The sequence below is a fragment of the Tamandua tetradactyla genome, chromosome 7 (assembly GCF_023851605.1).
Source record: "Tamandua tetradactyla isolate mTamTet1 chromosome 7, mTamTet1.pri, whole genome shotgun sequence".
In the NCBI taxonomy this organism is placed as follows: domain Eukaryota; kingdom Metazoa; phylum Chordata; class Mammalia; order Pilosa; family Myrmecophagidae; genus Tamandua; species Tamandua tetradactyla.
Window position 1 is genome coordinate 18,685,021 of NC_135333.1, and position 25,892 is coordinate 18,710,912.

At 41.8% G+C, this 25,892-nt stretch overlaps 1 protein-coding gene and 1 pseudogene across 1 annotated transcript in view; both read right to left on the bottom strand.

Moving 5' to 3' along the window:
* LOC143690374 (kinesin-like protein KIF28P) overlaps positions 1-25,892 on the bottom strand; it is a 187,815-nt gene that overhangs the window by 99,400 nt on the left and 62,523 nt on the right. The window contains 8 exon segments of the mRNA XM_077168175.1: positions 10,563-10,737; positions 11,853-11,976; positions 13,539-13,598; positions 14,216-14,301; positions 15,785-15,906; positions 17,781-17,887; positions 21,905-21,972; positions 23,389-23,500. Coding sequence (XP_077024290.1) covers positions 10,563-10,737; positions 11,853-11,976; positions 13,539-13,598; positions 14,216-14,301; positions 15,785-15,906; positions 17,781-17,887; positions 21,905-21,972; positions 23,389-23,500 — 854 coding nt within the window.
* On the bottom strand, positions 19,032-21,371 carry LOC143689478 (heterogeneous nuclear ribonucleoprotein K pseudogene; annotated as a pseudogene).

The following is a 25,892-nucleotide window of genomic DNA, read 5'->3' on the forward strand; positions in this document are numbered from 1 at the left end:
ATCCTCAACAAAATTCTAGCAAATCGAGTCCAGCATCACATTAAAAGAATTATACCCCATGACCAAGTAGGATTCATCCCATTTATGCAAGGATGGTTCAACATAAGAAAATCAATTAATGTAATACATCATATCAACAAATCAAAGCAGAAAAACCACATGATCATCTCGATTGATGCAGAAAAGGCATTTGACAAGATTCAACATCCTTTCTTGTTGAAAACACTTCAAAGGATAGGAATAGAACTTCCTCAACATAATAAAGGGAAAATATGAAAAACCCACAGCTAACATCATCCTCAGTGGGGAAAAACTGAAAACTTTTCCCTTAAGATCAGGAAAAAGACAAGGATGTCCACTATCACCACTGTTATTCAATATTGTTTTAGAAGTTCTAGGAAATACAAATGGCCAAAAGGCACATGAAAAGATGTTCAAGTTCCCTGGCTATTAAGGAAATGCAAAGCAAAACCACAATGATATATCAACTCTTACCCACCAGAATGGCCATTATCAATAAAACAGAAAACAACAAGTGCTGGAGAGAATGTGGAGAAAGAAGCACACTTATCCACTGTTGGTGGGAATGTCAAATGGTACAACCACTGTGGAAGGCATTTTGGCGGTTCCTCAAGAAGCTAAGTATAGAATTGCCATATGATCTGGCATACCATTGCTAGGTATGTACTCAGAGGACATGAGGGCAAAAGACACAAACGGACATTTACACACCAATGTTTATAGCAGCATTGTTTACAATTGCCAAGAGATGGAAACAACGAAAATGTCCATCAACAGACAAGTGGCTAAAAAAGCTGTGGTATATGCATACGATGAACTATTATGCAGCTGTAAGACAGAATAAAGTTATGAAGTATGTAACAACATGGATGGACCTTAAGGACATTATGCTGAGTGAGATTAGCCAGAAATGAAAGGACAAATACTGTATGGTCCCACTAATATGAACTAATATTACTGAATGAACTTGGAGAATTTCAGTTGGTAACAGAAACCATCAGGAGACAGAAATAGGGTAGATATTGGGTAACTGGAGCTGAAGGGATACAGATTGTACAACAGAACTGATTTTAAAATTCAGATATGGATAGCACAATACTACCTAACTGTAATACAATAATTTTAGTACACTGAATAAGCTGGATGTGTGAATGATAAAGCAAGGAGAGCTTGGGGCCAAATGAGATCAGAAGGAAAGATAGATGATAAAGACTGAGGATGGTATAATCTAGGAATGCCTGGAGTGTACAATGATTGTGACTAAATGTACAAAATAAAAACTGTTTTTGTATGAGGAAGAAAAAGGAATGTCAATATTGCAGGGTGTTGAAAATAGATGATAATTCATATTTTAAAACTTTAATTTATGTGTGAGACTAAAGAAAAAAATGTTTATTTGGTACAAAATTTATATTTTGACTAGTGCATTTCCTAATATACCTTATGTGGATAGTTTAATTGAACACCATAAGTACATGGAAACTTGAGTAGGGCATGAGATTTTGTAGGTTTGTCCAGAGTGATGGCCTGATAAGTCTCAGAGTGATTTGAACAGTGAATAAAAAAGTATTTGCAAAGTCCCCTTGGGGGAATGGCAAGAAAGGGGGGAAATTCAACTTCCCCATGTGGAGAACTCTGGATATTCTCACAAGCAGTGGGGACAAACAAAGCAATAGGTGGAGCCCTCAATCTTGGGGGTTGTTCCTATGAAATTTATCCCTGCAAAGGATTGGCTAAGCCTACTTAAACTTAGGCCTAAGAGTTACCCCCAGAGAATCTCTTTTGTTGCTCAGATGTGGCCTCTCTGTCTCAGCCAACATGACAAGCAAACTCACTGCCCTCCCCCTCTCTACATGAATCCCAGGGGTGTAAACCTTCCTGGCAACATGGGACAGAAATCCTAGAATGAGCTGGAACTCAGCATCAAGAGATTGAGAAAACCTTCTGACCAAAAAGGGGAAGAGAGAAATGAGACAAAATAAATTGTCAATGGCTGAGAGATTCCAAACAGAGTTGAGAGGTTATCCTGGAGGTTATTCTTACACATTAAATAGATATCACCTTGTTAGTTAAGATGTAATGGAGAGGCTGGAGGGAAGTGCCTAAAAATGTAGAGCTGTGTTCCAGTAGGCATGTTTCTTGAAGATGATTGTATAATGATATAGCTTTTGCAATGTGACTGTGTGATTGTGGAAATCTTGTGTCTGGTGCTCCTTTTATCTACGGTATGGACAGATGAGTAAAACATATGGATTAAAAAATAAATAAATAATGGGAGAACAAATGTTAAATAAATTTAGTAAATTGAAATGCTAGTAATCAATGAAAGGAAGTGGTAAGGGTAGAAAAAGTAGGGGAAACAAAGGCTAAAATATATTGGGTAGGTGGAAATATTAGCAGTCAATGAGAGAGAGGGGCAAGGAGTATGGTATGCATGAGTTTTTATTTCGTTTTCTGAATTGATGCAAATATTATAAGAAATGATCGTCGTGATGATATTGTGAGTTTTTGATTATATACAAAGAATTGAATGATCATATGGTAAGAATATTTGTATGTTGCTATGTTTAAAAATATATAAAAAATTACAGGATGCAGCAAAGGTAGTGCTAAGAAAGAAATATATTGCCTTAAATGCCTATATTAAAACAGAAACAAGAACAAAAATAAAGAAATGAATTGTTCACTTGGAAAAACTAGAGAAAGAACAGAAAACTAACCCCAAAGCAAACGAAAGGAAAGAAATAATGATAATTAGAGTAGAAACAAATGAACTTGAGAACATGAAAACAATAGAGAAAATCAACAAAAACAGAAGTTGGTTCTTTGAGAAAATCAGTAAAATTGATAGATCCTTAGGGATTAACGAGGTTGGCTAGGGTAGCTAGGGTGACCAAAAAAAAAAAAAAAAAAAAAAGAGAGGGAGAGAGAAAGAGGATACAAATAAATAGAAATGGAAGAGGAAACATGACCACTGACCCCAGAGAAATAAAGGAGGTAATGAGAGGATACTATGAACAACTATATGCTAATAAACTAGACATTGTTGATGAAATGAATAACTTTCTAGAAAGGCATGAACAACCAATATTATTTGAGAAGAAATAGACAACCTCAACAAACCAATCACAAGTAAAGAAATTGAATCAGTCATCAAGAAGCTCCCAGAAAAGAAAATCCAGGACGAGGTGGCTTCACATGTGAATTCTACCAAGCATTCAAGAAAAAAAATTGTACCAATCTAGCACAAATGCTTCAAAAAAAAAAAAAAACTGAAGAGGAGGGAGAGCTACCTAACTCATTCTATGAAGCCAACATCACCCTAATACCAAAGCCAGACAAAGATACTACAAAAAAAGAAAATTACAGACCAATCTCCCTAATGAATATAGATGCAAAAATCCTTAAAAAATACTTGCAAATCAAATCCAGCAGTACATTAAAAGAATTATATACCGTGACCAAGTCGAATTTATTCCAGGTATGAAAGGATGTTTCAACATAAGAAAATCAATTAATTGTAATACACCATATCAACAAATCAAAGTGGAAAAACCACATGATCATCTCAATTGATGCAGAAAAGGCATTTGACAAAATTCAACATCCTTTCTGGATAAAAACACTTCAAAAGATAGCAATAGAAGGGAACTTCTTCAACATGATAAAGGGAATATATGAAAAACCCACAGCTAACGTCATCCTCAGTGGAGAAAGATTGAAAGCTTTCCACCTAAGATCAGGAAAAACACAAGGATGCCCACTGTCACCATTGTTATTTGACATTGAGCTGAAAGTTCTAGCCAGAGCAATTAGACAAGAAAAAGAAATAAAAGTTATCCAAATTGGAAAGGAAGAAATAAAACACTCACTGTTTGCAGAAGACACAATACTATATATCAATAATCCCAAAAAATCTACAGCAAAACTACTAGAGCTAATTGGCAGGGTACAAGCTCAACACCCCAAAATCTGCAGTGTTTCTGTACACTACTGCTGAGCAACTTGAGGAGGATATCAAGAAAAATATTCCATTTACAATACCAACCAAAAGAAACAAATATTTAGGAATAGATTTAACTAAGGATGCATAAGACCTATACCCAGAAAACCACAAGAAATTCCTAAAAGAAATCATGGAAGATCTAAATAAATGGAAAGGCATACTGTGTTCATGGATTAGAAGATTAAATAAAGTTAACACGTCAGTTCTACCCAAATTGACTTATAGGTTCCATACAATACCAATTAAAACCCCCAAAGCTTGCTTTGAAATAGAAAAACCAATAACCAAATGTATTTGGAAGGGAAGGGTGCACTGAATAGCTTAACATATCTTGAGAAAGAAAAATGAAGCAGGAGGTCTCGCTACCTGACTTTAAAGCATATTACAAAGCTACAGTGGTCGCAACAGCATGGTACTGGCATAAAGATAGATATACTCCAATGGAATCGAACAGAGTGTTACATAGACCCTCTCATCTATGGACAACTGATCTTTGATAAGGCAGTCAAGCCAACCCACCTGGGACAGAGCAGCCCTTTTAATAAATGGTGCTTAGAGAACTGTATATCCATATACAAAATAATGAAAGAGGATTCATAATTCACACCCTATACAAAAGTTAACTTAAACTGGTTCAAAGACCTAAACATTAGAGCTAAGATCATAAAATTTTTATGAGAAAATATAGGGAACTATCTTATAAATCTTGTGATAGGAGGTGAATTTCTAGACCTTACACCCAAAGCACAGCACTGAAAAAAGAAATAGACAATTGGGAACTCAAAATTAAATACTTTTGTGCATCAAAGAACTTTGTCAAGAAAGTAAAAAGGCAGCCTATACAATGGGAGACAATATTTGGAAACCAGATATCAGATAAGGGTTTAGTATCCAGAATATATATAGAAATTCTTCAACTCAACAAAAAAGACAAACAACCCAATTTTAAAAATGGGCAAAAGACATGAGCAGACACTTCTCAGAGCAGGAAATACAAATGGCTAAAAAGCACATGAAAAGTTGCTCAACTTCACTGGCTATTAAGGAAATGCAAATCAAAACTACAATGAGATATCATCTGACACCCACTAGAATGGCCATTATAAAAAAAAAAATAGAAAACCACAAGTGCTGGAGAGGACGTGGAGAAAGAGACACACTTATCTTGTTGAGGGCGGGGGGGGGTGGATGTAAAATGGTACAACCACTCTGGAAGGGAGTTTGGCAGTTCCTCAGGAAGCTAAGTATAGAATTGCCATATGATCCAGCATTCCTGTTACTAGGAAAATATTCAGAGGATCTGAGTGAAAGGACACAAACAGACATTTGCACACCAATGATTATAGCAGCATTATTAAAACTGCCAAGAGATGGAAACAGCTCAAATATCCATCAGTGGATGTGTGGCTAAATAAGCTGTGATATATACATACGATGGAATATTACATAGCTGTAAGACAGAATAAAGTCATGAAGCATATAATAACATGAATGAACCTTTAGCACATTATGCTGAGTGAAATAGCCAAAACAAAAGGACAAATATTGTATGGTCTGACTAATATGAACTAACATTAATAAGTGAACTTTGAGAGTTGAAGTTGACAACACAGGTTATCAGGTGATAGAAACAGGGCAGAGATTGGACAGTTGGTACTGAAGGAATATAGACTGTGCAACAGGACTGATTGTAAAAATTCAGAAATGGATAGCACACTATTACCTGATGGGGAACAAAGCACTGAATGAAGCTGAGGGCTGGGGGCATGTATGAAATCAGAAGGAAAGATAGAGCATAAAGACTGAGATGGTATAATTTAAGAATGCCTGGAGTGGAACGTGATGGTGATTAAATGTACAAATAACAAAACTTTTTTGCATGAGTAAGAACAAATGAATGTCAACATTGCAAGTGTTGAAAATGGATGGTATACAGGAAAAAGTACAATCAATGCAAGCTAGGGTCTATAGTCAACAGTAACATTGTAATATGCTTCCACTGAATGTAACAAAGGCATTATGCCAAAACTAAATGTCACCAGGGAGACGACATGGGGGAGGAGTATGGATTCTTTATAAAGTAAAGGAAATGTCTTCATATAAATTATGGTGGTGAAGGCATGTCTGTATACTTAGGTTGGATTGCATGATGTGTGAATACAATTTTTAAACAATCATAAGATTGCTTAAAAATGAACAGAGAGAAACAAGTGCTAGAGAAAATCGGAGAAAGAGATGTACCTAGTCACTGTTGGTAGGGAAGCTGAGAGGAGCAGCCTCCTGGAGGGCAGTGTGGCGGCTCCACAGAAGGCTAGAGGTGAGGTTTCCCTATGATCCTGAAACACTGTTGTTCAGTATTTACCTGGAGGAACTGAGTATGGGGAAATGATGGACATTTACACACTGGCGTCTATGGCGGCAGTGTTCCTGATTCACAACCGAAGGAGGTGGCTTAGGGATACAAAGACTGAGGAATGGAAGGGGGAACTGTGGTGCATTCATACAACAGACGACTGAGCAGCCTCAAGAAGGAATGAAGTGTGAGGCATGCAACAAGGTGAATGAACTTAAGGATTGTATGCTGAATGAAATGTCAGGAACAAAAAGACAAATATCATCATGCCTCACTCATAAGGACTAACTGTAATTTAAAATTCGATGAAGTAAAGTCGAGAGCACGGGTTATCAGGTTGGGGCCATTGTAAAGAGTCCTACATTGCAAACTCTTACAGCAGTCACATATATTCAGGAGTTGTGACTGTTATTTCTGAATTCTGAGATATTGAGCTGTTTGTACATAACCTGATCATTCCTAGAAACTTCAGGCATTTATGTGATACCTGAGACTCAGAGTTAGAGCTCTGAAGCTATGAAATTCAGCAGTATCCCGTATAGGAACTGTTTAAAACGTTGAAAAAGGGATCAGACATGGAGTAGAGATATGAATGAAACTGATGTGGATGGGACTAAGGTGAATCAGAATACAGGGTAAAGGATGATATGGTCCATATTTTAAAACTTCAGCTTCTATGTGAGACCAAAGGGAGAGATGTTTATTTGGTGCAAAATTTATATAGTGCATTACCTAATTTAACTTGTATGGTCAGTTTAGGTGAACACCATAAGTACATGGGACCTTGAATAGGGCATGAGATTTTATTGGTTTGTCCAGGTTAGTGTGATGCCCTGATAAATCCCAGAGCGATCTGGACAGTGAATAAAGAAGAATTTGCAAAGTCCTGTTGGAAGAATGGGGAGAAAGGAGGAAATATTAGACTTCTCCATTTGGAGAATTTCTGATATTCTCCCAAGCAGTGGGACAACCAACTCCATAGGCTGAGCCCTTTGCTCTTGGGGCTCACCCCTATGAAACTTATTCCTGCAAAGGATAGGCTAAACCGACTTAAAATTAGGCCTAAGAGTCACCCCCAGAGAGCTTCTTTTATTGCTCAGATGCGGCCGCTCTCTCTCAGCTGAAATGGTACGTGAACTCGCTGCCCTCCCCACTACGTGGGACATGACTCACAGGGGTGTAAACCTCCCTGGCAACGTGGGACAGAACTCCCGGGATGAGCTGGGATCCAGCATCATGGGATTGAGAAAGGCTTCTTGACCAAAAGGGGGAAGAGAGAAATGAGACAAAATAAAATTCAGTGGCTGAGAGATTTCAAACAGAGTCAAGAGGTTATCCTGAAGGTTATTCTGATGTATCATATAGATATTCCTTTTCAGTTTATGCCATATTGGAATGGCTGGAGGGAAGTACCTGAAACTGTTAAGCTGTGTTTGTGTAGCCTTGACTCTTGAAAATGATTGTATAAAGATAATTTTTACAACACGACTGTATTATTGTGAAACCTTGTGTCTGATGCTCCTTTTATCCAGGGTATAGACAAATGAGTAAAAAATATGGATAAAAAATAAACAAATAATAGGGGGGATAAGGGGTAAAATAAATTGAGTAGATGGAAATACTAGTGGTCAATGAGAGGGAGGGGTAATGGGTATGGGATATACAAGTTTTTTCTTTTATTCTTTTTTCTGGAGAGATATAAATGTTCTAAAAAATGATCATGGTGATGAATACACAATTATGTGATGATTTTGTGAGCCACTGATGATACACTATGTATGGAATGTCTGTGTGTGAATATTTGCCAATAAAATATTTTTAAAATATGTAAATATTAAAAAATCTTTATATAGTACAAGGAAGACAATTGTTTTGAAATATGTTCTTTAACTCACTGATGGTGTTATAGCAGTTCTTTTACAGCTGCTTTCACTTACAAAATGAATGTTTCTATTTAGACAACTGGGGGAAACAGCATTTCCCCCACCCTTTTTTTTTTGCATGGGCAGGCACCGGGAACTAACCTGGGTCTGAGGCATGGCAGGCAAGGGGAGCAGCATTTTTAAATGAGATTTAGAAATGATCAATATAATATGAAAATTAGATCTTACCCATATAGAGCCGAAGAGCCAGTTACATTTCTCAGGCTCTTAAGGATAGGTAAACTATAAACTTGTATTATTAGAGTCTTAAGCAACAACTAAAATGTGACCATTTCTGATGTAATCAAGTTCTAACTTTTTATTCGTTTCTCTTTCAGTTAGTCAATGGAAAATACGTGTTATGTTTATGTGTAGCTATTTTGCTTATTTCTTTAAGTTGCTGTGGTGAATTGAATTAGGTACTCAATTTAAACATGTGCTTACTCTAAACCCACATTCCTGTGGGTGTGAACCCATTGTGGATAGGGTCTCTGGAAGATGATATTTTAAATTAAGCTGTGGCCCAACTGAATGAGGTTAGGTTTTAATCTAGATTACTGGAGTTCTTTATAAACAGAAGACATTCTGACATAGAGAAAGCCATGGGGAGAAGGCAGAAGCCGGAAGTCAGCAGGATTCTGGAAGGAAAAGGAGAGGACCATCGCCATACGATGGAAAAGCCAAGGATTTAAGGATTGCCAGCCACCCAAAGGAGAAAGCAAACCTTCAGTCAATGCCTTGATTTGGACTTCTGATCTCAGAAACCATGAGCCAATATATTCCAGTTGTTTAAGTAGAGAGAGAAAGGGAGACATAGAGGGAGAGAGAGAAATATGACAGTAACTAGAGGAGGATGTAGTCAAGGCAGGGTTTTTTTTTTGTTTGTTTTTATGATGGAAGATACTGTAGCATGTTTGCAGGTGATAAGAATGATCCATAAAGAGCACTTGATGATACAGGAAAGAAAAGGGACTCTTGGGCAAATGCTTAAGCAGGTGAGAGGAGAAGGAATCTAGAGGACAGCTTAGAGGGTCGGCTTTCACTGGGAGTGGAGACACTTCTTCTCACAACAGGTGAGAAGGCAATACAGGTGGGCTTACAGATTTTAAGCAGATAAATAAGCCCATTGTACAGATGGAGAAATGTGGGTCACCTATATTACACTGCAATTTTCCCTATCAGGGGAAACTCAGCCCTACAGTGTTGAGTTGGAATCTGAAATATCAGTATGAGCTCATGGTTTTATAGACAGAAACAATGCTATACATATGTGTGCAGACTTTATAATGTATTTATGTGGGTTTGTGTGTGTGTGTGTGTGTGTGTAGGTGTGTGGGTGTGCTTTCCCATTTTCAGCTCTGGAATCTGTCATTTCTTCAAGGACCCCTGATTCCTTTAGTGGAGTAAGACAGTATTTACAAACCAAGATCTAGTGCTAGGTATGCTCATTGCAAGGTGTGTAAGAAATTTGTATCTATATCCACATCTATATCTAGAACAAAGAAAATATAGCAATATGTTAAAACTGGGAAATCTGAGCGAAGTGTACATGAGAGTTCTATACACCACCCTTGAAACGCTTCTGTAAGTTTCAAGAAATTATTTCAAAATTAAGAATTACCCACAACATGTTTCCTTGCCACAGAAACAGGTTTCAGGGAGCTAGGGCAACATGTGTGGGTGCTGAGGACAGGCTGACCGACAGCTGCTGACCTCCTGGCCAGGAGGCAGTGGAACCTGTGCCTACAACCAGAAAGAAAAGGTTTCAAGAGCAAAGAGAGCGAGTACTCAAGAGCAAGCACCCAAACACAACCACAAGGCTAAAGCATGGCTGTCCTTTTACCTTCTACCAGAGCATGAAGAACATTCCTTGGGAAGGTTCTGTTGTTGAGTTACTACTTGTCATTGATCAGGGCCCAGCCTCTGAGAGGTAAGATGTTAACTGGTAGAAGACTGGCAAATCACAAACCATTTGTGTCCAGTAGGTTACTGCTCTGAAGGCCAACCTTATTTCAGCATTCTTTCTTCCATTTGCTGACACACCAGCCTCTCCTACACTTCTCAGAACTATCTTTACCCAAATTAATAAGGGGAACTGATTAAGGAGTTAAATCTTTGACATGTGCTCACTGTAAATTTGGATGGAAATTGTATTTTAACTTATTAAAAATTTTAGTTTGACACAATAAAAATTCATTTCTTAAGAAAAGCAGGAGAGGCACAGTGAAAGTGGTTGCTTTGAGATCAGCACATGGAAAACGCCAGAGGTCAGGACCCGGGGGCCACTCACCGAGCCTGTCGGTGCTCACCCCCTCGGCGGCGGCTCGCTCCAGTTGGAAAAAGTTGTAATCGAATCTGCCCAAGTCCACACTGCCTCGCTCTGAAGGAAACCCGATGTAGAGGTAGGCACTGTTGGATCCCAAAATAATGCGGTCCTGGAGAGGGGACACGACTCAGTGGGAGGAAGCACCCTCCCATCATGCTGCAGAGGCCAAAGCTGGGAGGCCACGGCCTTGCTGAAAGCATCTAAGTAATGTTCTTCCTTCATGAATCCCACTAACAGCGAAGAGGAGGGAAGGAGACAGCCTCTTACTCCTGCATGAATGCTTTAATTTATTTCTCCATTTATTCAACATGCTGAGCACTAACTATCTGGCACTAGGTGGGAAAAAACTAGACCCAATGCCTTCCTTCCAGGATCTTATACAATAACTGTGTAATCACCAACTGTGAAAAATACTGTGAAGGAAAAGGTAAGTGTTTCAGCCGAGTGTACAAGGGGACCTCCTTCAGGTCTCCTCTTTGAAGATATGGTCTGTAAATTGAGACTTTAAGTGTGATAAGGTTTGGGAAGGCAGCAAAGGCTCCCACTTAAAAGAACCAGGAGCTTCCCAGCACCCGAAGGAAAGTTAGTGTCATTAGGGTCACTTGAGGGTAGTGATGGCAGGGAGGCTGGTGGCCGGCAGGCAGCTGGCTTTTAGTGCCCCAGCTATAGCTGGAGGGAGCTCCCTGGGGAGTTTTGAAGGGGGCTGGGGTGCATTTCTAAAAGGCTCTCTGCAGCTGCAGCATGGAGAAGAGATTGGAGCTGGTGAGAGTTGCAGGGAGGTTGGTTAGGGACCACACGGGTGCTGGGCTGCATCAGAATGGTGGGGGGATATGCCGAGAGATGGGTGTTTGCAAGGCGTGGGTGGGTCCCCCTCAAAGATAGGCTTTTAAACCTGGAAATGTCACACAGTGTTAGAGCAGGAAGGGATCTTGGTGGTCATCTAGCTCACCTGTCTGGTTATAGGAGAGGTCTGAGAAGTGAAACGACTTGCCCAAGCACACAGTCAGTTACCAGCAGGTCTCCTGACTCGGTGCTTTTCGGTGGCTGGACGTGAGGAAGAGGCTGCACTATTATCACAGCCCCACAGCAGAGGCCCGAGGCCAGTGGGCACCCAGCTCTGCCCATCCCTGCCGCGGGCCCTTCGTGGCCCATCTCACCAAAATCTCCTCTCCAAAACTTTCTGATAGGATTGGCGAAGTTCAGCAGCCCCGTGGGAAAGTTTACCAAATGCTGCAGCCTTGTCTCTATCATGACCGGCACCCCATTGACGACAACCTTGCATTTGCCTAGTGGAGTTACTGTCACTTTCCCATCCACATTTGTGAAGGAAGCATGTTTATCTAAAATTCTAAAAAGACAGAAAATCTTGTCTAAATGACCAGGTAAATGGTGATGCCAGTGAACAGTTTAGGTGGTTCTTTCTCATTTGCAACATTAAATGAGACTACATGGCTGAGGAGTGGCATGAAGCATTTGCTGGGCTCTCCTATGTGCCATGGCTCACAGAGAACACAGGGAGAGAAGCAGAAGGCATAGAAGGAGCCTGCCGTTAAGGGGCACAGAGAGTTGGGAGACAATGAAGCAACTTTATTAATGAAACAAATACCAACTAAGGGCCTATAACTGGAAGATGCCAAGAGACCCAGAGATAACAGCCAGAGTCTTCAAAAATTCACAGTCCAATGAGATCCGGTGGTGGAGAAAATAGAAACAAAGATGTTTGACAGTAAACTTGGGAGGGGGCTTAATAATGAGTCTTACAAATACAGATACGTTTAGTTCTGTTTCTGGGTCTCTAGCTGGACAAATTGAATTTGTACCTTATGTCACCAGATGTGAGACTGGCTGTCAGAGGTGTCAGACTGGCCACCCTCTAGATGCCAGCTGTGTGCACTGAAAAGTGGGTTCTAGCTCCGAATGTTCCTGGAATCCCTGGCTGTCATGTAGTATTCTGATGTCGAGACATTTGTCCATCTATATCCCTTGTTTACCTGGACCCAGGGGTCCTATGGGAAAGGCTTTAATCTTAGCTCATTATTGGGATTCAGCCATGTATAGACTGGTATGTTGGGTTCAGGGTCCCCATAGGAAATGGTCTGGAAAGAGGGATGTGGGGAATTCACAGGGGAGAAACCTGAGAGGAGGGGCCTGGAGGTTTTGCCAAGCACCCCCTCACTCAGCACTGCCCCCTCCTCACCCCCTCCCATAAGGGCCTGTGGGCTTTGGCTTGGAGAGGGCTGAGATACATGGGGGAACTGGTAGTAAGGCCTCTTTCTGCTGACTGGAAACCTGTGGGAACTCAGCAGTCTTGGAAGGAGGAGAGAGAACCTAGGGCAGTGGCCTTATAAGCAGAGAGTCTGCAGAGCTGGGGAAACAGCTCAGGTTTTATGAAACCTGCCGTAGGGTTTCATAGGAGCTCCTAGGGAATTCCTGAGGAACACCTTGGGGTGGGGGATCACCTCCAAAGTCTGAGCTTTCTGCTAATCGGTCAGCGAGGACTCGGAGCACAGAGAGCAAAGCTTGCCTCCGCTTTTGGTGGTGAGTCCATGGGAGACATGGCCCACTGGAGCTGGGCTCATCATTTTTACATTCCATTTACTGGCCAGACCTACTTATATTTATTTGAGAAGAGCGATCAGTCTAGCAACTCACTTTCCCCTTTCTCCCCAAATTAGAGCCAAAAAAACATAAAGTGATCACAGCAAAATAGATTTCAGAGAGAAAAAGCCCTTTCCTAAAGCTTTGTTAGAGCTGTCAGTGAAAAACATCAGGTAAATTTCTTGTTCTCAGTTGTCCAGAAGGATTTGGGGTCTGGCCTGACAATGGATAGATGATGTTTGAGACTCTCTTCTGGATAGACTGTCCTAGCTCTCTAATGCTGGACAGAAATGCTGATTCACACACTCTTACCCAAAACCTTGAAGAGTGATAGCATTTGAAGCACACCGACCAACATCACATGAGCTTGAAAAGAATTAGAACAACTTATTTTCAAAGTTTTTCAGAATTTAACCTTAATAAGCTAACATGTCTGATATTTTTGAAATGACATTTAATCTCCAATAGGATCATGTGAAGGGATTTTCCCTTTTGGATTTTCATTCATAATTGTTCTTGGACATCAGATTGTTTTTTGGATAACTGTTTCACTTTCTGCCTTATTTTGTGGGATTCCTAACTTTTTAAAAATCCATCTTCTTCACAGGAATTCTAGGGGAATTAAATGTTGAGGGTGGGCCTTGGGAGATACATTTAAGACTGGTGCCAAGAAAGGTGCTGGTCTGTAAGACTCTGCTTCAGTCTATTGACTAGTCAGTCCTGTGGAGTGTGGCTCTTGCAGGTGGAGCTGGCCCTCTGCCCACCCACTGCCCTCCTTCAAGACCCCACTCCTGTCCTAGGGGCGCCTGGTGGTTAGAGCCCAATGTTACTACAACACTGTCTATTCGGTATTCACTTATAGCAAGAAGCAATTTCAAAGACTGATTGCTCCTCACAAACAACAAAAAGGTGGTAATAAGAAACACGCCCATGAGGCTTCAGCATGAGCTTTGAGCATGAGTGAATCAAAACAGAGTGAAATACCAGCTTGAATGAAGTACTTGAGAACTCCAGTAAGCTGTGGGTCCTCATTGACCTTGAGAAGGTAAGGGAACATCTTCATCATCTCTTGCCCCTGAAGGAGAAAGAAATGGGGTTCCTTTTACCAGACGGGGCCAGCTTAGTCAAGAGAACAGTGCTCCTTTCCTGCCATCAAAGCCATTTGTGCATCTAACCAAGCAGACTGGTAGAGCAAACCCAGAGGACAAAAGGCAAGTGGGGCTGGGAGGTCACCAGTAGGGAGGGTGAGACCCTCTGGGCAGGTCGGCTCTCTGGGGCCTGAGTGTGTCTGGACAGGACTTCCCCAAGGCACAGCCAGTTTTTGACCCTGTCCTCCCCAGGGTCCTGCCATTCCGCCTTCCACCTTCACTTCTACCTCCACCATCTTCTTCAACCCCCGCCGCCTTCCACCTTCACTTCTACCTCCACCATCTTCTCCAACCCCCTGGCGTCCTCCCCACTTCTCCCGAGTTGGGGGCCCGCTGGGCAAGCCTTCCCTGCATCTCCATTAAACTTGTTACTCTATACTTCATTCTCCTGCTGGCTAGCTAATCTGATAACCAGATGCTGATAACAAAACAGCAACATGCCAGATAACCCTCTCCTGGTTACCTAAATGCATTTTATTCTTCAATACAAATATTAACTGGTTTTGTGCTTACAGAGGACTGGTAATCAAACAGAACTGGAATAACAAACTACGCAGGCAAGAGAAAAACTTTTAAATCTTGAAACTCTTTCTGGTCAAGAGTAAAGAGGATGAAAACTTTGTAATTGTTCCTGTCCATGTAGAACACAAAACCCTGTGCTCCTGCTCTCTGAACCTAGCTTGACCCTTGTGGCTGAGCGCCACACACAAGAGGCCACTTTAATGGTGCTTCCTGCTGCTGGGCGTGCCCTTGTTATGGCCATGCCATGCCAATGCCTTTAGAGTCCTCGGACCCTGATTAGATCTGTTTTCCTGATGCCCTAGACTCCCACCCCACTGCCCTCCCACTGCCCACATCTCACATCTATTCTAGGCTTCAGAACCCTGCGAATTCAGACCTGGCCTCTCCCAGCCCTCCAAGGAATTCCAGACCTAGTCCATGAGTATGGGGTCTGTCCAAAGCCTCCTGGCTTTGGGAATAAGGGCCTCTCCTTTACGCACGTGACAAATCCACATGCTCGTTAAGATCTAATGCTGGCAATGAATGGCAGGATGGAAAGCAGGGGGTGGGGTGGTCACACCGTACAACCCCAGAAGACAGCTCATAACCCCTCAAATTCTCCCCAAATTCCACCAATGGCCTGGAATTTGACCCTCAGCCTCATCAATATACACCAAGGCCCCACTGTCTCCTGCCCTTTCACGCCCTGCTCCCACTGCCCCCCAACTCTGCCAATAATATTATATCTTCCGCCACATATCACATTTCACACACTACACATTCACTGAAAAAAACCTCCCCAGAGTTATCCACCTGACAAAAGTACAGTCTGCCTGCCAAGGAAGCTGTGCGCCCAGGTGGATACCCACAGGTGGGGCAGAGCAGCCCACCTGCGCCAGTGCAGCCCACCTGCGCCAGGGCCACGCGCTGTTGCTCCCAGGCCAGGTGCGTTTCCTCCAGCTGCTGCACCCAGGTCATCTGACTAGCACGAGGCCCAAACCGGTTTTCTGCCAGGAAACACACTGTCTGCTCTGGAAGACGGAGATACTGTAAGCGTCATGTCTGCAGTGTCAAAAGTGAGGCACAAAAAGATGGAAACAATCCAAGTGCCGATCAACAGATGAATAGTTAACAAACTGTGTATATCCTATGATGGAACATTATGCAGCAGGAAGACGAAATGAGGTGCTGGAGCCCATGACAAGATGGATGAGCTTTGAGGACGTAATGCTGAGTGAAATAAGCCAGACACAAAAGGACAATACTGGATGACTTCACTAAAGCAACCCCCCTAGAAAATGTAAACTCAGACCTATACAAGTACTGTTGGGAAAACCAATCCAATATCCATAAGAAAGCAGTCAGGATCCTTGACTCATTTCTATTTGTAAATGAAAATGCTTCTAAAATTTCAGCAGTAAGAATGATGTTAGTGCTAGTTTTTGGATATATATTTTTCAGATTAAGAAAGTTTCTTTGTTTTGTTTGTTCTAGACTTTATCATAAATATGTATTGAATGTTTTTATGCCTCTGTTGAGATGACTGCATGGTTTTTCTCTATTAATGTATTAATATACTGAATTAAAAAAGAATAAATCTTAAAAAAAAGAGAGACACAAAACATCTTGACTCAATTCTCGGTCAAAATACAGGTTCTTGGTAAGAATGGGAAATTGAACTATATCTACGTGTGAAGAAGAAATGATTTTATATGTCCTAGAAAGAGTAGTATCACCTTCTCACTCATAGGAAATTAGAGCAAGAAGTTCCTTTAAAGAGAGGCATGAATAATTTATTCATGCAGGCATGTGAGAGTTTCTTTTTATAACATAATTACAAGGAATTACCATGAGGTCAGCTGACTCGGGAAGAATCGTGTACTTCTCTTACTTTGTTTTTCACATATTCTGTGTCCTTGCTTATAGACAATGACAATGAGATACTATGGTTAACATCCAGCGCATCATCTAGGCCGGCGACTAGCCAGAGCCAGGCCTGGCCCAGCTGTAAGCACTCACTCTGGTCCAGGATGTGCTTTGCTGCAGGCTCAGGGAGTCTGGGCATGGCCCCAGGTGGGTACACCTGACGACTGTCGATGTGATGGGTGGGGTGGGATTGGGGAGCTGGCGGCGGGGGTGTGGGGATCACCTCGGGCAGAGCCTCTGGAGCCGGGGGCTGCACGCAGCAGGGTGACAGGTGTGGGGACAGACCGCGGAGCTCCTTCTCTGTTAAGAAGGATGTTTTGAGCCTTTCGAGGGGCTGGACACTTTTTTTGTTGCTCTTTTGAACTCATATTACTGCAACAGTTTTTTATTTTGCCTTTTTTATTCATCCCACTCTACATCATTAATGGACACAAAATTATATATACCCTTATCCTGCAAAAACAAAGCTGAGGCCTTAAAGAACGCAGTGGGGCTCAATCTTTAACTGCACATTAGAATCACCTGCGGAGCTTTAAAAGGGCGGCAGGGACTCGGGTTCACCTGGCTGGCGTGGAGCACGGCCAGATTGAGCCTTGTCTGTGAAGAGGCCGTCATAACTGACGCTTCTGGGGCTTCTATGCAGCACCAGCTTCCCAAGTCATCAGCAGAGCAAGTGTCAGAGCGCCACCAGCCAAAGCTGATGAGGAAAAAGCAGTCTGCTACAAACAATGGCCTCAAAAGAAAAATGACACTAAAATGATCATTTTCTAAGGTTAGAGCATTATTGTTTACAACTGCAAGTGAATCTACATTTCCCTCAAAATAAAAGGTTTTTGGTTTTTTGTTTAAAGTTCAGCTTTTCCTCTCTAGGCTCTTTGCCGGACCTAGGGGAGTTCAATTTCTCTCTCCCGCCCTCCAGAGATCAGATCTCTTTTCCTCGCCCCTAGCGTGGACTCAGCTGACTCCTGACTCAGTTTACCTGTCATTCCGGAATTTCCACATCCAAGTAGCAGCTTGTTCTCTGTCTTTGACTCCCTCATCAGTGTCCAGGTATTCACCACCACTTTGTTCCGGATCTTTTTAGCCCTTTCATGCTAAAGGCTAAAGTGTGAGACAAACACACACTCAGGTTCTGGGCCCCACCGCAGTTGAACAAGCAGCACCTGAGCCCTGGCCAGAGGCGAGGCATGCTCTGTGCTGAGGCGACACAGGACGCATTTCCGTTTCCTCTGAACCAGTAAGACCAAAACTGAGTCAAAAGCACACAGCACCAACTGGGCTGGCTCAGTTAATTCGAGAATCTGTTCTATCACTGTTGTTACTGCAAATCATGGAGGCTGACAACAATTTCTCCGTCACGTATATCAGGCTTGGAGGGATCTTAAAAGATTATCTGGTTCATTCCCTTCTAGTTTGCCAGATAAAATATGGGATGACCCCAAATATTGCCTGGCACATAGATTTATTTGCTCTTTACCTGAAGTTCAAATTTAACTGGGCATCCTGTATTATTATTTGCTAAATCTGGGGACCTTTCTCCTTTCATTTTGCACAGGAGAGACGGAGAAATACGGAATTTACAAGCCTTGCCCCAAATCACATCATCAGCGACAGGCCTGATTCTAGAAGCCAGGACTTCTGAGTACAATTTTCTCTTTCCTAAGCATCACACAGGGTCTCATGCAAAAAAAAGTGCTAGCAGTAGATTTGCATCTGACAATCAGGGAGAAAATGAATATTCTAGATAGTGCTAAAGACAAAATTTGGCCAAAGGATGCAAGCTTGTGGCTCAAATGCTGGAAGAAAATGCCTAATGGAGTAAATGGATTTTGAGGCAGTGCAGCACAAGAATAAAAATGAAAATTTTATCACTAAAAGGCAAGGGAGCCCCTCAATGAGAAGAGTGCCAAAGGAAAGACCAGGAGAGAGGCAGTTACCAAAGGCATAATAATAACTTTATTTCTTTGCTGTTTCAAAATTTCAATGTCAGTTTTTGTACACCTTTCCCCCCACACACACACGTTTATAAGGAACTAAATCATTACATCTGGTGAACAGCAGAGATTACTACAGCTCAAATGCAGAACACCCATGAAGCAGAGGAAAGTTGGTTTTTTAAAAAGATGCAGATTAAAAAAAAAAGATGCAGGACTCCTTTACTTCTTCAGCAGTCTTAGAAAAACTTTCCAGAATACTGCATCACACTATAAAAAAGAAAAAATATCTTGCATTAGAATCCTTCAATATCTGCACCTTGCTTCATACTGGTCTGCAGCAAATGCTGTACATTCTGTATCTGGTCCTGCATTCCTGGAAAGGTAATGATCAGATCTTCAGATCCTTCTAAAGGCTTATCAATTTTGATTGAAGCTCCTGGTTCATGACCAGCAGGTTTGTTTAATCTGCTGATCACCTTTCCCAAAAATAGATGCAGCCAATCTTTGGGAATTGTTACCTGTGAAGTAATAGGTCCACTGAGACCACCACATGAGCCATGACCGCACAGGAATAATCATGTCCGGAGCCACCCCATGGTTCGTAAGCCATCTGCCATCCTGCCGGGCTATGTATCTCCTGCAGAGTTCCAGATTTCATCAGCCGGAAACCCACCATTCTATCCTAATGGCCTCCAGGTCTTCCTCTCCTGTCATAAGCTGTTAGATCTCCTCCTCTGGGTGGTGGTGGTGGAAAAGAAAGATTCTGAGCTCTCTGCCACCTAGGCCACCTTGAGGAGGAGGAGGAGGACGAAAGGGAGAAGGGGGAGGGGGGGGAGGGGAGAGGGAGGGGAGGAGGGGGGAGGGGGAGGAGGGGGAGGGGGAGGAGAGGGAGGGGGAGGAGAGGAAGGGGAGGAGAGGGAGGGGGAGGAGGGGGACCTCAATGAAGACCTGTATCATCATACTCTCTTCCAGATGGAGGCAGTGGACACCTCCCACTCCCTGACCGGGAGGCATTCTGTCAAGGCCTCCTCTTCCCCACAAGGGAAACCCCACAGGATGTTCACGGCGGTCAGCAAACATCATTGTAAAACCACCATAATCATAGGTGTCATCGAAACATTGGGATCATAAGGCTGTGCGTGTCCTTTCACGGGGTACTCAGATATTAGATCAGGACGATCTTTACGCACTCCACAACCATATCAGGCCTTCTTCCCGTAAGGACACCTGGCAGTGCAATGAGGACAGCAGTCCTGGAAAAGCTTGATTGTGGTCTGCGTGTTCTCTCGACATTCTTTGATGGTAGCACCTCTGACCCCAATAATTCCTCCTGCCAGACTCTGATGGATCAACAGTCTCAGCTTGCAGTCAAGGTTGCTTCCTTCATAGCATAGGTAATGTAAGCATCCCACAGCATCAGGCTGGAGCCGGAGCTGGCTGCTTGCACAGGCGGCGGCACTGCAGGCCTCGTCCAAGGTGGCGGTGACTCTCTTCAGAATTTCTCCGGTTGTTTCAGTATCAGCCCCAATACTGGATGTGCACTCGCCGCCTGCTGACTGTCCGAAAGGCTGGCCTTGTAGTCTGAACGCAGAGCCTCCACACTCTTGCCTCCTCTTCCGATCACTGCCCCAGCATGCTTGCTCTGAAGCCGAATGCGAAGTTCAACCTTTCACATGCTTGTTTCTCTTCCGTATCTTCTGCAGGGCATTTGCCAAATTCACCACTGGCTTCTGTGCTGGGGAAGCTTTCCTCTGGCTGTTCAGTTTCCGTTTTCTTGTATTAAATGGACACACCTATCAGTTATATATCCTTGCAGAGCAGAACTGAGGTGCTCTGGGCAGGACCAACAACAGACACCCTAGTGGCTGTGAGAGGGCAGAAGGTCCAAAAGACGTCGAGGTTGGTGCAAGAAGCAGGGTAACAGGTCCGCGATGCTTTGGCCTGCAGCGCCCTCCTCCATCCTCCTCCTCCTCTCTTGCTCACACATTTACTAGCTGGGGGAATAAATAGTTTTTAAGCATCAACTGTACACCAAGCAGAATTTTGCCAGGTACAGGTCATTCCTTATCTTGGGTGACCTTCACCCTGACCTTGTGAATGAGGCATCCTCACTTTCAACATACGAGGTAACTGAAGGTCAGGGCAGTTCAGTGTCTCACCCAAGGTCACACAGCTGGTAGGGTCAGGATTCTGTCCACAGACCTGACAAGTGACGCATTAGGATCGGCACATAGGTTTCATGTCATATGCCACCCCAACTGGGTAGAAGTAGCTGTCTGGAAGGTTGACCTGAGAAGTCCGAGTTCCCCTCTGGACCTGATAGGAGAACTTCAGTGGTAGGAGATCTGTGTCTCCTCTGGGTTTGGGAAGGAGGAGTGGGGTGCCATGCACTGGACTGTCTATCTATAGCTAGGAATTACCCTCTCCTCATACCCTGCACTTTCTTAAAAGGGTCAGGAGAAGCAGGCCCAAAAAGAGCCCCAGATGCCTGCTCTGATAAGCCTGAGCTTGGCTCAGCAAAGCCTCCTGCTGGTGTTAACCAGGAGCCGGCTTGTTTCGTGGGCCAGTCGCACAGGAAGGAGCCCGGCAGTGATGCCCCTCCAGGTGAAGAGATATCTGCCTGCGACCTTCATGACGCCTGTAGAGAGAATAATCTGTTGTCTGAGCCTAGAGAAATGAGATAACCAACAAAAAGGGATGCTGACATTGTGTGCAGGAGCTGCAGACGGACAAGTGCTTCCCAACCCAAGGCGCTGCCTGTTCCATAGCTCATCTTTATTTATTACCCATAAAAGATCCCCTACCTGGCAGTGTTCTCTGCCCGAGTCCCATTTAACTAATGGAGAAATCTGTGACTACCCATGGCAGCTAGAAGGAAAATCCAGGTGGACAGACAACTGACCCCTTTAGGGCTCTCCCACTGTTCGAGCCCATGGGTCATCTCCTACTCAGGATTCAGCGGCAGGATGACAGCTTGGGAGGGCCCTGCGCCTCCAGTTCCTTCTCTTGTTTTATTTCCTCTCACTCCTCTCTCACAAATCATCTTATTCTACATCTTCCTTGGACACGTCCCCAAACACCAAACTCCCAAGTGTAAGGGTACTGGAAGAATTTGCCAGATTTAAAATGTAAAACCATTACAGACAATAAATATTCTTAAACGTACCTTTCAGCATATCTCAATGTTGACAGTGTTTCTTCATAGCAGACGTCAGCTGGGCTTATGGTTGCTCTCTGTAAACATATCCCTTTCAGATGCTGTGTGTTTATACAGAGGTTTGTTGTTTTTGCTGTTGCTATCATTGGAACAGTTAACACTCATAGGGCAGTTTTGCATCTTGTAATTTATTGTATCCAAACCTTGCAATTCAGATGGAAAACTGAGGCTTAGAGAATATAATAAACCCAAGTCACCAAGATAATAACTGTCAGAACTGGACTTGCATCCACCTCTGACTACCTGTGACAGGTGCGGTGAGCCCATCTTCTACGCTGCGCCTGATGCGTGGCGCCCTCTGGTTTACTCAGGGATCTGAATGACAGCTGGATGTTAGTTAGCATTGCTATGCAAATACGAAGTGCTGTGTTAGTGGCCCATTGAAAATCATTTTAACCATAATAGTAATAGCTGAATTGGTCTAAAACATTTTAAGAAAGTCGTTTTTTCTTTTTTTTTTCCTTTTGCATTTGGTTTATTTCATTCAAAATGATGTCATACCATATTAAAAAATAACTCATTGCATAAAGGATCTAAATATAAAAGCTAAATTTAAAAAATCCCTTACAAGAAAACATAGGGGAAAACCTTCATAACCTTGGAATAGAAAGAGATTTCTTAGATAAGATAAAAGCATGAAAAACAAAGTCAAAATTAAATAAAATGAACTTTATACAAATTTAAAACTTTCCACCTCAAAGGAAATTATCAAGAAAATGAAAAGGCAACCTATAGAGTGGGAGAAGATAACTGATAGCCACATATATGATAAGGGTTTAATACACAGAATACATAAAATCCATTGTAACTCAACAACAAAAAGGAAAATGACCCAATTCAAGGATGGGCAAAGGACTTTAACAGACATTTCTTCAAAGAATATTTACAAATGGTCAAAAAACACATAAAAATTCCTCAACATCATTGCTCACCAGGAAAATACAAATCAAAACCACAATATGATACCGTTTCACTTATAATGGGATGGTTATTTTTTTAAAAAGAGTGTTGGCAAAGATGTGGAAAATTTTGAACCCTCATATAATGTTACTGGCATTATAAATTTGTGCACACACAGTGAATATAAGTTTGGTGGATCATCAGAAAAATATCTAACCTGATAGAACCTACATGTGGTTTGTACACATAGATACGTCATTTGGTGCTAATACAAATGGTGTTAGGTTTTAAATTGCAAATTCCCATTGCTTCTTATCTGTGTTTAAGGAACCAATAAGCTTTTTTATATATATATATTTTGTATTTTTTATTTTTATTTTTTCTCTATATTATCATTTTATTTCTTTTTCTGTTGTTTTGCTATTTCTTTTTCTAAATCGATGCAAATGTACTAAGAAATGATGATCCTACATTTATGTGATGATGTTAAGAATTACTGATTGCATATGTAGAATGGAAGAAAGTCGTTTTACCAGAGCAGTTCTGCTGTTCCCACCCAGAGCTGACCGCAGCAGTTTGGTCAGGAGAGAATCTCTGTAGGGAATGTGCAAGACCTTCTTCCCCACGGCGGCATCAGCCAGAGCACTAGGTGAGAAAGAAAACATAAAACAAGAAATCAAAACAGTGTATCATGAAGAAATCTGCCTCCCTGGGGATAAGTCAGAAACACTTTTCCAATCACCTCTGTAACCTCACAAACCTGAGACAGGACTCGAAATAAATCCAAAATTAGAGGCACCTCTGTAAGAAGATGCCGTAGCAAGATAGCTGACCAGCCCAGGATGCTGATCTCTTCTCTCAGATCAACCCTGGAGAAACCATAACCGAGAGAATAGAGCCCAGGTGTGAGGAACTAGCAGTAAACCCCGTGAGGAAAACCCTGAAGAGACACAGGCTATTGCAAACTTGATTAGTTAAGAGGCGGTTGAAGCTGAGAAAGAGGGCGGCAGGAAGGTAGGCATGAGGGGCGATTTTATGCCTTTTCTTGCCTTTCCCCCACACTGCTTTAAGAAGATCTCATAGAGTTAAGACGCCATATGGCTACAGACTCCAGGTAAGGTGAATGAGCAGTCAACTTCTAACTGCGCCCCCACCCCCCACCTCCAGAGGCCTAGGACGAAATCAGTGGCATTGAAAAGGAGTGGAGAAGAGGAGTGGGGAAGTCCCGTTTGTCTGAAAGTATTACGACAAACAGAGAAATCGATAAAATCAGTCTAGCAGATTTGGAAAAGAAACAAAGTGATCTGGAAATGCAATAGTTGTAATTTAAAACAGCACAAATGGGTTTCACAGCAAATTAAACACTGCTGTACGTTGGAATTAGTGAATTAGGTACGTTAGAAGAAATGAGCCAGAGTACAGCCAGGAAACATAATGATGGGAAATAAGAAAGGTTAAAAGACATGGAGAACAATGTGAGAAGATCTAGCATGGCGTAACTGAAGTCCCAGAGGAGAAAGGGAAAAACAAAAGTGGGGCAGAGGGCAATATGTGAAAGATAATGGCTGACAATTTTCCAGAACTGATAAAAATCATGAATCCACAGAGCTATGAAGATCAAGGAATTCCAAGCAGGATAAAAAATTCATACCTAAATGCAACTGGATAATACCAAAATCAAAGAGAAGAACTTAAGAACAACTAGAGAAAAAGAAAACAGGTTATCTTCAAGGGAATGACAATTAGACTAACAGGAGAAAACAGTACAATGGTCAATGGTCTCCTTAATGAGCTGAAAGGAAATACTCTCCATCAAAACTTCCATACCAAAGAAAATACTTTTCAAGACTGAGGGTGAAATAAAGACATTTTGATCAAACAAAAACTGAGAGTTTTCCATCAGCAGCTTATCTCTAAAACAAATTCTAAGACTGGAAGGAAATTGATCTTACGTAGCAACTCTGAGGTATAAGAAAGAATGAATTTTAAAAAAAAGGATGTGAATGAATACAGTATAAAATAGCAATAATCATGACTTTTGGGCTTAAAAAGAATAGAAGTAAGATACCTGTCAATAATTACATATGTAGGATAGAGGGATGGAGATCCTTGTACTATCCAGTAGGGGAATAAAGTATTCGTTATACTTAGACTTTTGACCAACTGATCAGAGTAAAGAGCCAGGAAATAGAGTTCTGCATACACTGAATTTTGCTATAGGACAAAAGTAGCATTGAAGATCGCTGGGGAAAGGAAGAGCTCCTCCACAACTGGAACTGGAAGGGTTGGTAATCTTTAAGGAAAAAATAATGAAAGATGATGCCTACCATACACCAGACAGAAATCAACTCCAAATGGATGACAGCCTTAACGCAATATAGGGGTGGATACTTTCTGACTCTAATGTTCTTAAAAGGATGCAAACAATGCAAAATATAAACAATAATCATATGTTTTGTTTACTAATAGACATTTTAAAGAAAGAGGAAAGACAAGTTTGCTAAATGGGAGAAGATATTTATCAATAACTATAACTCACTAAACAGTTGTATCAAGAATATGTCAATAATGGCTTCAAATCAATAAAAAGACAATAACAATAAAATAATGGACAAAATATATAAGAACAGGCTTTTCACTGAAGAAGAAAAATACCGCTAATAAACATATCAAGAGATGTTCAACCTTGCTAGTAATTAGGAATATCAAGACCACAATAAGTTACATTTACACCCATTTAATTGATAAATATCAAGAAAATTGACAATACCAAGTCTTAGAGAAAATGTGGCTCAGAGGGGTAGCTTGTACACTGCAGCTGGGGAACGTAAGTTGGTCTAGCTACTTTGGAAAACAACTTGTTGTTATCTTGTAAAATCAGATATTTGCACACCTTAGGACTCAACAGTTTCACTTCCACATATATATATTCAAAAGAAACGTTAATATATTGATACCCAATGATTTGTACAAGAATTGCCATAGTAGCACTGTTTGTAGTAACAAAAGCAATAAAAACAAAAAACAAAAAGCCTGG